The 13121-nt window shown below is 46.8% G+C and overlaps 1 protein-coding gene and 1 long non-coding RNA gene across 3 annotated transcripts; one reads left to right on the top strand and one right to left on the bottom strand.

Moving 5' to 3' along the window:
* Positions 1-50: 50 nt before the first annotated feature.
* LOC118381144 (nuclear pore complex protein Nup107) lies at positions 51-8021 on the bottom strand. The gene is made up of 6 exons (XM_052514444.1): positions 7874-8021; positions 6216-6313; positions 5649-5741; positions 5277-5389; positions 874-1009; positions 51-118 (listed from the first exon to the last, which is right to left on the bottom strand). The coding sequence occupies exons 1-6, from the start codon at positions 7885-7887 to the stop codon at positions 51-53; spliced, it is 522 nt and encodes a 173-aa protein (XP_052370404.1). The 5' UTR covers positions 7888-8021.
* Positions 8022-9593: 1572 nt separating this feature from the next.
* LOC127927776 (uncharacterized) lies at positions 9594-10716 on the top strand. Of its 2 annotated transcripts, XR_008129039.1 has the most exons (4): positions 9594-9932; positions 10026-10118; positions 10212-10490; positions 10584-10716. It is a non-coding gene; the product is annotated as an uncharacterized LOC127927776 (long non-coding RNA). The 2 variants fall into 2 exon arrangements; XR_008129040.1 differs by lacking the exon at positions 10026-10118.
* Positions 10717-13121: the final 2405 nt, after the last annotated feature.

Genomic DNA, 13121 nt, shown 5'->3' on the forward strand with positions numbered 1-13121 from the left:
AGGAACTCTGGGAACAGACTGACTGATGCTGCAGGACACAGAGGGGGGGGTCAGAGGTCAGCAGTGGAGGAGTGTCTGAGATAGGACTGGAGGAACTCTGGGAACAGACTGACTGATGCTGCAGGACACAGAGGGGGGTCAGAGGTCAGCAGTGGAGGAGTGTCTGAGATAGGACTGGAGGAACTCTGGGAACAGACTGACTGATGCTGCAGGACACAGAGGGGGGGGCAGAGGTCAGCAGTGGAGGAGTGTCTGAGATAGGACTGGAGGAACTCTGGGAACAGACTGACTGATGCTGCAGGGTACAGAGGGGGGGTCAGAGGTCAGCAGTGGAGGAGTGTCTGAGATAGGACTGGAGGAACTCTGGGAACAGACTGACTGATGCTGCAGGGTACAGAGGGGAGGGGGTCAGAGGTCAGCAGTGGAGGAGTGTCTGAGATAGGACTGGAGGAACTCTGGGAACAGAGTGTTGTATTCTATTCTGGGGCGGCAGGTAGCCTAGTGGTTAGAGCGTTGGACTAGTCACCAAAAGGTTGCAAGTTCAAATCCCCGAGCTGACAAGGTACAAATCTGTTGTTCTGCCCCTGAACAGGCAGTTAACCCACTGTTCCCAGACATTATTGAAAATAAGAATTTGTTCTTAACTGACTTGCCTAGTTAAATAAAAAGGTTAAAAAAATAAATTCTATACATTTACAGAACGACACCTAGCCACTACCCTCTGTAACCCCTTTCCCCAAATCTGGACCTTGTAGTCAGTTATACGTGCTGATTTTCAGACCTGGCTGGGAAACCTGGGAAATGGAACCACTGGCTCATCAGTGATATTAAACAAATCAATCAACAACCAGGGAGTAAATAAATTAATCTGACCAGCCTCTCCAGGGTCCTCCTCCTTCAGCATTACAGAGGACATGTTGATGTCGTCAGTGAAGCTGGTGTCCCCCAGTCCCAGGCCGGACAGAGGAGACGGGTACAGGCTGTTGGTCCAGTCACTGTCATCCAGGTTCTGGAGCCCAGAGGGAGACAGAGACGCAGTCAAAAACACAGAAACAACCAGCGTGTGGATCCAGGTTCTGGAGCCCAGAGGGAGACAGAGACACAGTCAAAAACACAGAAACAACCAGCGTGTGGATCCAGGTTCTGGAGCCCAGAGGGAGACAGAGACACAGTCAAAAACACAGAAACAACCAGCGTGTGGATCCAGGTTCTGGAGCCCAGAGGGAGACAGTCAAAAACACAGAAACAACCAGCGTGTGGATCCAGGTTCTGGAGCCCAGAGGGAGACAGAGACGCAGTCAAAAACACAGAAACAACCAGCGTGTGGATCCAGGTTCTGGAGCCCAGAGGGAGACAGAGACACAGTCAAAAACACAGAAACAACCAGCGTGTGGATCCAGGTTCTGGAGCCCAGAGGGAGACAGAGACACAGTCAAAAACACAGAAACAACCAGCGCGTGGATCCAGGTTCTGGAGCCCAGAGGGAGACAGAGACGCAGTCAAAAACACAGAAACAACCAGCGCGTGGATCCAGGTTCTGGTGCCCAGAGGGAGACAGAGACGCAGTCAAAAACACAGAAACAACCAGCGCGTGGATCCAGGTTCTGGAGCCCAGAGGGAGACAGAGACGCAGTCAAAAACACAGAAACAACCAGCGCGTGGATCCAGGTTCTGGTGCCCAGAGGGAGACAGAGACACAGTCAAAAACACAGAAACAACCAGCGTGTGGATCCAGGTTCTGGAGCCCAGAGGGAGACAGAGACACAGTCAAAAACACAGAAACAACCAGCGCGTGGATCCAGGTTCTGGAGCCCAGAGGGAGACAGAGACGCAGTCAAAAACACAGAAACAACCAGCGTGTGGATCCAGGTTCTGGAGCCCAGAGGGAGACAGAGACACAGTCAAAAACACAGAAACAACCAGCATGTGGATCCAGGTTCTGGAGCCCAGAGGGAGACAGTCAAAAACACAGAAACAACCAGCGTGTGGATCCAGGTTCTGGAGCCCAGAGGGAGACAGTCAAAAACACAGAAACAACCAGCGTGTGGATCCAGGTTCTGGAGCCCAGAGGGAGACAGAGACACAGTCAAAAACACAGAAACAACCAGCGTGTGGATCCAGGTTCTGGAGCCCAGAGGGAGACAGTCAAAAACACAGAAACAACCAGCGTGTGGATCCAGGTTCTGGAGCCCAGAGGGAGACAGAGACACAGTCAAAAACACAGAAACAACCAGCGTGTGGATCCAGGTTCTGGAGCCCAGAGGGAGACAGTCAAAAACACAGAAACAACCAGAGTGTGGATCCAGGTTCTGGAGACCAGAGGGAGACAGAGACGCAGTCAAAAACACAGAAACAACCAGCGTGTGGATCCAGGTTCTGGAGCCCAGAGGGAGACAGTCAAAAACACAGAAACAACCAGCGTGTGGATCCAGGTTCTGGAGCCCAGAGGGAGACAGAGACACAGTCAAAAACACAGAAACAACCAGCATGTGGATCCAGGTTCTGGAGCCCAGAGGGAGACAGTCAAAAACACAGAAACAACCAGCGTGTGGATCCAGGTTCTGGAGCCCAGAGGGAGACAGTCAAAAACACAGAAACAACCAGCGTGTGGATCCAGGTTCTGGAGCCCAGAGGGAGACAGTCAAAAACACAGAAACAACCAGCGTGTGGATCCAGGTTCTGGAGCCCAGAGGGAGACAGTCAAAAACACAGAAACAACCAGCGTGTGGATCCAGGTTCTGGAGCCCAGAGGGAGACAGAGACGCAGTCAAAAACACAGAAACAACCAGCGTGTGGATCCAGGTTCTGGAGCCCAGAGGGAGACAGTCAAAAACACAGAAACAACCAGCGTGTGGATCCAGGTTCTGGAGCCCAGAGGGAGACAGTCAAAAACACAGAAACAACCAGCATGTGGATCCAGGTTCTGGAGCCCAGAGGGAGACAGTCAAAAACACAGAAACAACCAGCGTGTGGATCCAGGTTCTGGAGCCCAGAGGGAGACAGTCAAAAACACAGAAACAACCAGCGTGTGGATCCAGGTTCTGGAGCCCAGAGGGAGACAGAGACACAGTCAAAAACACAGAAACAACCAGCATGTGGATCCAGGTTCTGGAGCCCAGAGGGAGACAGTCAAAAACACAGAAACAACCAGCGTGTGGATCCAGGTTCTGGAGCCCAGAGGGAGACAGTCAAAAACACAGAAACAACCAGCGTGTGGATCCAGGTTCTGGAGCCCAGAGGGAGACAGTCAAAAACACAGAAACAACCAGCGTGTGGATCCAGGTTCTGGAGCCCAGAGGGAGACAGAGACGCAGTCAAAAACACAGAAACAACCAGCGTGTGGATCCAGGTTCTGGAGCCCAGAGGGAGACAGAGACACAGTCAAAAACACAGAAACAACCAGCGTGTGGATCCAGGTTCTGGAGCCCAGAGGGAGACAGTCAAAAACACAGAAACAACCAGCGTGTGGATCCAGGTTCTGGAGCCCAGAGGGAGACAGTCAAAAACACAGAACCAACCAGCATGTGGATCCAGGTTCTGGAGCCCAGAGGGAGACAGTCAAAAACACAGAAACAACCAGCGTGTGGATCCAGGTTCTGGAGCCCAGAGGGAGACAGAGACACAGTCAAAAACACAGAAACAACCAGCGTGTGGATCCAGGTTCTGGAGCCCAGAGGGAGACAGTCAAAAACACAGAAACAACCAGCGTGTGGATCCAGGTTCTGGAGCCCAGAGGGAGACAGTCAAAAACACAGAACCAACCAGCATGTGGATCCAGGTTCTGGAGCCCAGAGGGAGACAGTCAAAAACACAGAAACAACCAGCGTGTGGATCCAGGTTCTGGAGACCAGAGGGAGACAGAGACGCAGTCAAAAACAACCAGCGTGTGGATCCAGGTTCTGGAGCCCAGAGGGAGACAGTCAAAAACACAGAAACAACCAGCGTGTGGATCCAGGTTCTGGAGCCCAGAGGGAGACAGAGACACAGTCAAAAACACAGAAACAACCAGCATGTGGATCCAGGTTCTGGAGCCCAGAGGGAGACAGTCAAAAACACAGAAACAACCAGCGTGTGGATCCAGGTTCTGGAGCCCAGAGGGAGACAGAGACACAGTCAAAAACACAGAAACAACCAGCGTGTGGATCCAGGTTCTGGTGCCCAGAGGGAGACAGAGACGCAGTCAAAAACACAGAAACAACCAGCGTGTGGATCCAGGTTCTGGAGCCCAGAGGGAGACAGAGACACAGTCAAAAACACAGAAACAACCAGCGTGTGGATCCAGGTTCTGGAGCCCAGAGGGAGACAGTCAAAAACACAGAAACAACCAGCGTGTGGATCCAGGTTCTGGAGCCCAGAGGGAGACAGTCAAAAACACAGAAACAACCAGCGTGTGGATCCAGGTTCTGGAGCCCAGAGGGAGACAGTCAAAAACACAGAAACAACCAGCGTGTGGATCCAGGTTCTGGAGCCCAGAGGGAGACAGTCAAAAACACAGAAACAACCAGCATGTGGATCCAGGTTCTGGAGCCCAGAGGGAGACAGTCAAAAACACAGAAACAACCAGCGTGTGGATCCAGGTTCTGGAGCCCAGAGGGAGACAGAGACACAGTCAAAAACACAGAAACAACCAGCGTGTGGATCCAGGTTCTGGAGCCCAGAGGGAGACAGTCAAAAACACAGAAACAACCAGCGTGTGGATCCAGGTTCTGGAGCCCAGAGGGAGACAGTCAAAAACACAGAAACAACCAGCGTGTGGATCCAGGTTCTGGAGCCCAGAGGGAGACAGTCAAAAACACAGAAACAACCAGCGTGTGGATCCAGGTTCTGGAGCCCAGAGGGAGACAGACCCAAAAACACAGAAACAGACAGCATGTGGAGAGCCCAGAGGGAGACAGTCAAAAACACAGAAACAACCAGCGTGTGGACGAACAGCATCGCAGATATTGCGATGAGCAAGATGCAACACTTCCCTCTCACACAGTATCTGCACGGGGTTCGCTTCACACTCTTACAACATGGTAGCTACATGACCAAAACAGTGGAGAAGTTTAGCCTCGCGCTCCAACGCTCTTTAGTCGTTGCAGTTGTTTACTTTATCTACGTCATATCACCGAGTCTACCTTTAATAAGAGTCAACAACTGATGAACGGTGATGCAGTGTGGTTTAATTGGCTCGGTTGTTCCGTCTCCGGATCCCCTCTTTGGAGAGAGACAGAACCACACAGTGTCTGTCAGCAGACAAAACACCCAGTCAAGACTGGTATCCATCTCCTCACCATGCTCATACTGCCCAGGGGAGGTCGTGGCGTATGGATGAAACGAGGAGTCCTGCGCCCTGTCGCCAAGATGGCCGACACATCTGGGTTCCTAGCAGCACTCTTCGGGGTGACTGTAGGGAGAGGGAGGAGTCGTCACCACGACAACAATTACAATAGAGTACAATCTGTTACGACAGTATAGCCTCGTCTCCGGTCATTCTGGGAGACACCAGCTAGTGGACGGTGAGAGTCTGGGTTAACAAACTGGACCATATGTCTTATTTTATCTAGATGTCTTTATCGTGGTTGACAACACTTTTACCTTTAGCCAAACAATGCTCTCATAGCAGAGCCAGAGGCCTGTGTTGGTATTGAAGAGGACAGACTTACAGGACTGTCTGAAGAGGGATCCAGGTGTGTGGCAGGGCAGGGAACGGGCAGGTGTGGTGGTACTACCTTGGTTGTCATCACGAGGAGAAAGGACTGGACAACAACGGTCAGGGAATATAACTGGCTAGTTACTGTTATCTAAAAGACACACCTTATGCAGTCATATAACAGCCCCATGAGACTTCTGTTAGCTAACTATTAGTCTGAACAACGGTGTGTGAGCAATGAGCATCAGTAATGCAGTAACCTAGACAACAGACAACAGGTAGGTAGGTTTACCAATGAGCATCAGTAATGCAGTAACCTAGACAACAGGTAGGTAGGGTTACCAATGAGCATCAGTAATGCAGTAACCTAGACAACAGGTAGGTAGGGTTACCAATGAGCATCAGTAATGCAGTGACCTAGACAACAGGTAGGTAGGTTTACCAATGAGCATCAGTAATGCAGTAACCTAGACAACAGGTAGGTAAGTTTACCAATGAGCATCAGTAATGCAGGTCTTACATGGTGTAACCTAGACAACAGGTAGGTAGGTTTACCATGACAACGGCCCAATAAGGATACAGTTGAATTGAGCCTTCTTCTGAACCGAACTCTTTCGGTGTGCTGCTCTGGTCACTTCGGCATCTCGTACAATAGGCGACAGCAACTCATTCTGGTCCCTACAACAGAGGAACCACGTTAGTTCAGATAATGTAAAGGCGACAGCAACTCATTCTGGTCCCTACAACAGAGGAACCATGTTAGTTCAGATACTGTAAAGGCGACAGCAACTCATTCTGGTCCATGTTGGATGGATGCAAACAATCAAGATATCATTCTGCATAAGATACTTTGTAGCTAGTTATAATTTAATTGAGAAGTTTTTTTTTTAGGAAAGCCTTTCCATCTACCAGAAACCAGTCAAGTCTATCAATAACATTGCTATATTTTCCCCTGTTCCTTAAAAATATCTTACCTTGCTTCAAAAGTAACCTATAGACAAAATCTTACAATAGAAACGTAGAGGCAATTATTTTATTAAGGCTTCCTCGTATGCATTCTCTTATTCTAATTTGTTTTCTTTCGTTGTTAAGCAACCACAGACTTTATCCAAGTCATTGTTATAGCAACTCATGATAGTTGTTGCATCTTTAGATCTCCCTTATTTCTACATTTCTATTGGATATTTCCATATCTGTCCATGAAAAATCTGAACAACGTTTTCCTGCAAATTGCATTTTTGGAACATTAGTGTGTAGGCCTCTACCCGCTGTGTGCACATCGCTGCGCCTAAAATGTTAAGTATCAGTATTTTAAACTAAACATTCTGGGCCCAGTTCTCCAAAAGCATCTTAAACAGCGACTGCCTTTATAAAGCAACAAATCCCTTTTTAAAACAGCCCGTGTGGCATCGATATGAATCAGAAACAGTTTGTTTATTCTCGTGTCCAAATTGACTACATGGTGTAAATAGGATAATTTTGGTCATAAAGTCAGTCTCGTCTAAAACAGAGTTCGGACTTTTGTGTCACACAACAGGTAAATGAAGTTTGAGTTTTGATTTGACAATGTACATATATATATATATGCCCACTTAACATGTGGTGAACAGCTGTGGTGATTGCTCTGTCTAGCAGCTGACTCTTGTTTACATAAGACAACACATTGCAATTATTATTATATATTTTTTTACACTTGAGAAATACTGCACCAAAACATCTTAAAGATGTGAAATTACACAACTGAAACTCCATTGGCAAACACGTCAACGTGTATTACAGATCGATCCAAACCGGTCCCTGATCTATTCCATCAGCCTTATTAATTGATTGTACTTATAACGTTGCCTCCACACTGCACAACTTTAATACGCATCATGGGGATTAAGAAATTAATATACAGAATGAGCACTGAAAAAAGTAGTTGTGTCTGGCAGTCACTAAACTAAATCGGGGGGTATCCTCTACGGGGGGAAACTGAATGAGAAGATACATGGCGTTGAAGCCGCACTTAGACCAGATGCTCAAATTACGCTCGCTACCTGTAATCCAGAAACAATATAGTCCCGTTAAACAAATCACAAGTTACTGAACACTTCAAAATGAAATAAAACGTGATTTACTATAAAGAGCCATTAGTTGACTAGCTGGTGGTACAAACAAACCACTTGCTTAGACAGCTGCAAGACACGTTCAAACGACTAGCTTAACAAGCTAATATTGCTAACACATGTCCCATACCTGCCATTACACATCTACAGACAGCGTCCTTACATGTAGTACACTCACTAAATACTGTAACAAGGTCACATATATCCCTGTAATTATATCTTTTTTTTATATCAGCATAAGAAGCGTTTTTACCAGTCCATGACAGCAGGATATTAACTCCACAGTAAAACTAATCCAGTCTGATAGTTTCTACTTCCGGTTCCCGCTCGACAAGGAATTACAATCGAGCTCCAATACTGTTCATTAATACCCCCCGCCCATTAAATAGAGCCAAATATCCCATTCTTTCGCGACTCAAAATCATTCGTAAAATCTAAATAAAGTAATTTTAAATTGGGCAAATCAGTGTTTACTAGTTATTAATTTATATTTGAGATTATAATCGATTACTTTGGACTGATCACCGTAAAACAGCTACTGCCATAGAGATAGATAGAGAATTCCCTTGAATTGAATGAATGTTTTTATATCTGTGCCATTATATCGTCTGTGAGCACACGGGGCAGCGCCATTGAGGCAATTTCTATTTGAAGTAGTCCATTTTCTTATTCTCGATTGTCTGATCCCTCCTGATGACCCGGTTGGGACATGACTCAATCAGAGTCATCAGGAGGGATCAGATAATACAGTTGGAAATCTCACCCAGTTAACTACATTACAATGGTGCTGAAGCCCTTCAATGGAGCTACACATGCTAAAACTGGTATTTGGGCCATTACAGGTCTCTATTATTCTCTATGCCTGCTGAGCTTCATCTATTCCACAGGCTGTAAAGAGTAGTCATGTTGCGCTCAATAACGGACCATTCCTACAGCGCCACCTTCGGGCAGCAACAGTTAAATGTCCGTATGCTTTTTATTTTTTACTCATGAAGTGGTTATTCTCGCGGCCAACCCTTCTTTAAATAATCTCATTTACCAAGGCATTCTGTCTTGATATCATGGCAATGTATTAAACATGAACTTGTAGCACGTAAAGTTATACAATAACACATGTGTCCAGAATGTTGCACTTAGACACAATTTGTCTTAAAACATAAAATAAAAGTCTCTTCATGTATTTTAATTTTTATTGTATTTTATTTTATTGTATTTATTTATTTATTGTATTATCCCATGTGGTCATCAGCAGTCCCTTTCAGACAGAGATTGCAGGGCCATATCAATGTTTCATCAAAGTCCATGTTATTTTCCTGCATGTTGAAGAACAGGAAGTGTCTCTCTGTCCACAGAGTTTCCTGGAGACCCAGAATAGCACCGTTGTGTGTTGTGTTGTTTATATGATTCAGGCCTTCCAAGGATGCTGTGTGTTTCTGAGACAAACGTCAGACAGGCTGAGTGGTCACACCCTGCGAGAGGCTGGAGAAGTCCATATACTGAGTCCCAAATGGCACCCTATTCCCTATAGAGTGAACTACTTTGACCAGAGCCTGGACGCACCCTATTCCCTATATAGTGAACTACTTTGACCAGAGCCTGGACGCACCCTATTCCCTATATAGTGAACTACTTTTAACCAGAGATCTATGGAAGCTGGTCAAAAGTAGTGCACTATATAGGGAATAGGGTGCCAGGGCCCATAGGGTTCTAGTCAAAAGTAGTGCCCTATATAGGGAATAGGGTGCCAGGGCCCATAGGGTTCTAGTCAAAAGTAGTGCCCTATATAGGGAATAGGGTGCCAGGGCCCATAGGGTTCTAGTCAAAAGTAGTGCCCTATATAGGGAATAGGGTGCCAGGGCCCATAGGGTTCTAGTCAAAAGTAGTGCCCTATATAGGGAATAGGGTGCCAGGGCCCATAGGGTTCTAGTCAAAAGTAGTGCCCTATATAGGGAATAGGGTGCCAGGGCCCATAGGGTTCTAGTCAAAAGTAGTGCACTATATAGGGAATAGGGTGCCAGGGCCCATAGGGTTCTAGTCAAAAGTAGTGCACTATATAGGGAATAGGGTGCCATTTTAATACACCCATGGCGTTTCGCGGCACAGAAAGGACAATACTGACAGTATAGGAGTAGTTCAATAACTGGTGAGGAACAACGGAAGGAGAGTTTTAAAAACGGTTTATTTAAAAGGTATGTGTGGTGGAACGGACGCCAGGGAGAATATGTATCCCGATAACACATTGAACAACGGAAGGAGAGTTTTAAGAACGGTTTATTTAAAAGGTATGTGTGGTGGAACGGACGCCAGGGAGAATATGTGTCCCGATAACACATTGAACAACGGAAGGAGAGTTTTAAGAACGGTTTATTTAAAAGGTATGTGTGGTGGAACGGACGCCAGGGAGAATATGTATCCCGATAACACATTGAACAACGGAAGGAGAGTTTTAAGAACGGTTTATTTAAAAGGTATGTGTGGTGGAACGGACTCCAGGGAGAATATGTGTCCCGATAACACATTGAACAACGGAAGGAGAGTTTTAAGAACGGTTTATTTAAAAGGTATGTGTGGTGGAACGGACTCCAGGGAGAATATGTATCCCGATAACACATTGAACAACGGAAGGAGAGTTTTAAGAACGGTTTATTTAAAAGGTATGTGTGGTGGAACGGACGCCAGGGAGAATATGTGTCCCGATAACACATTGAACAACGGAAGGAGAGTTTTAAGAACGGTTTATTTAAAAGGTATGTGTGGTGGAACGGACGCCAGGGAGAATATGTGTCCCGATAACACATTGAACAACGGAAGGAGAGTTTTAAAAACGGTTTATTTAAAAGGTATGTGTGGTGGAACGGACGCCAGGGAGAATATGTATCCCGATAACACATTGTCAGTGTTTATGTAGGCCGTTATTGTAAATAAGAATTTGTTCTTAACTGACTTGTCTAGATAAATAAAGGCTATATACACTGCTCAAAAAAATAAAGGGAACACTAAAATAACACGTCCTAGATCTGAATGAATGAAATATTCTTATTAAATACTTTTTTCTTTACATAGTTGAATGTGCTCAAATGATCAATGGAAATCAAATTTATCAACCCATGGAGGTCTGGATATGGAGTCACACTCAAAATTAAAGTGGAAAACCACACAGGCTGATCCAACTTTGATGTAATGTCCTTAAAACAAGTCAAAATGAGGCCTCCACGTGCCTGTGTGACCTCCCTACAACGCCTGGGCATGCTCCTGATGAGGTGGCGGATGGTCTCCTGAGGGATCTCCTCCCAGACCTGGACTAAAGCATCCACCAACTCCTAGACAGTCTGTGGTGCAACGTGGCGTTGGTGGATGGAGCGAGACATGATGTCCCAGATGTGCTCAACTGGATTCAGGTCTGGGGAACGGGCGGGACAGTCCATAGCATCAATGCCTTCCTCTTGCAGGAACTGCTGACACACTCCAGCCGCATGAGGTCTAGCATGGTCTTGCATTAGGAGGAACCCAGGGCCAACCGCACCAGCATATGGTCTCACAAGGGGTCTGAGGATTTCATCGTGGTACCTAATGGCAGTCAGGCTACCTCTGGCGAGCACATGGAGGGCTGTGCGGCCCCCCAAAGAAATGCCACCCCACACCATGACTGACCCACCGCCAAACCGATCATGCTGGAGGATGTTGCAGGCAGCAGAACGTTCTCCACGGCGTCTCCAGACTCTGTCACGTGCTCAGTGTGAACCTGCTTTCATCTGTGAAGAGCACAGGGCGCCAGTGGCAAATTTGCCAATCTTGGTGTTCTCTGACAAATGCCGAACGTCCTGCATGGTGTTGGGCTGTAAGAACAACCTCCACCTGTGGACATCAGGCCCTCATACCACCCTCATGGAGTCTGTTTCTGACCATTTGAGCAGACACATGAACATTTGTGGCCTGCTGGTGGTCATTTTACAGGGCTCTGGCAGTGCTCCTCCTTGCACAAAGGCGGAGGTAGCGGTCCTGCTGCTTGGTTGTTGCCCTCCTACGGCCTCCTCCACATCTCCTGATGTACTGGCCTGTCTCCTGGTAGCGCCTCCATGCTCTGGACACTACGCTGACAGACACAGCAAACCTTCTTGCCACAGCTCGCATTGATGTGCCATCCTGGATGAACTGCACTACCTGAGTCACTTGTGTGGGTTGTAGACTCCGTCTCATGCTACCACTAGAGTGAAAGCACCGCCAGCATTCAAAAGTGACCAAAACATCAGCCAGGAAGCGTAGGAACTGAGAAGTGGTCTGTGGTCCCCACCTGCAGAACCACTCCTTTATTGGGGGTGTCTTGCTAATTGCCTATAATTTCCACCTGTTGTCTTTTCCATTTGCACAACAGCATGTGAAATGTATTGTCAATCAGTGTTGCTTCCAAAGTGGACAGTTTGATTTCACAGAAGTGTGATTGACTTGGAGTTACATTGTGTTTAAGTGTTCCCTTTATTTTTTTGAGCAGTGTGTGTGTGTGTGTGTGTGTGTGTGTGTGTGTGTGTGTGTGTGTGTGTGTGTGTGTGTGTGTGTGTGTGTATATATATATATATGTGTGTGTGTGTGTTCATCTGATAAAAGACCACTCCCTCTCCTACGGGACCAGACTGTTATTTGCTCATTGTATGTTATAGTCTCCATGGAGTTACCTCACTCTAGGCAAGTCACTTCAGGCCAGCCAAGTTCCTCATCATTTTAACTTATAGTACGCTTCCTTGGCCCGACTTACTTTATTCCCACCCCCAAGGAGTCCAATCATTGGCCTGAATGACTCCATTTCTCTGATCTGACAGCTGCTTCCACCTATCCCTGACAGGCATATCAGTTACACTAAGCTTAGCTGTAGATTCTGCAGCAGAGGCCCAGAGCAGCTGATGAGTTAATGTGCTACTGGCTTATTGTATGTACCCCCCGATGACAGGACCAGAGGGCCTCAGATCCTCATGTCATCCTCATGTCATCCATGGGAGTAAAGAAGACATTGAATTATTCCAGAGTAGAGATCAGCAAGCATATTTTCAATAGATCATGTGCTCTGTGATTCTATATACACAAAGAGATGTAGGATATGTATTGTATGGAGTCTAACTGTTCAGCAGGCAGCTCTGCTCTAGCCACTGTCTGATGACTTTTTCCCTGACAGAGAGAGATATGGAAAGAGGGAGAGAGAGAAAGAGAGATCGTGATAGGGAGAGAGAGCAATAGAGAGGGAGGGAGAGAGCGAGAGAAAGAGAATGGGTGAGATAGTGAGGGAGAGACAGTGAGAGAAATAGAGAGTAGGCAAGAGAAGTACATGAAACAGAATATCTGCCAATGGAGTGATAGATGACTTCTATATGAACCCTAGTCTGGGCAGC

Source organism: Oncorhynchus keta, unplaced genomic scaffold, assembly GCF_023373465.1.
Source record: "Oncorhynchus keta strain PuntledgeMale-10-30-2019 unplaced genomic scaffold, Oket_V2 Un_scaffold_17573_pilon_pilon, whole genome shotgun sequence".
NCBI lineage: Eukaryota > Metazoa > Chordata > Actinopteri > Salmoniformes > Salmonidae > Oncorhynchus > Oncorhynchus keta.

Bases quoted from the DNA above. Each gene is read 5' to 3' on its own strand.
- LOC118381144 (XM_052514444.1), bottom strand. The intron at 5,390-5,648 runs GTAAGTCTGTCC...CTCTCCCTACAG, and splicing joins ATCCCTCTTCAGACAGTCCT to TCACCCCGAAGAGTGCTGCT. The intron at 119-873 runs GTCAGATTAATT...TGTGTCCTGCAG, and splicing joins GGAGGACCCTGGAGAGGCTG to CATCAGTCAGTCTGTTCCCA.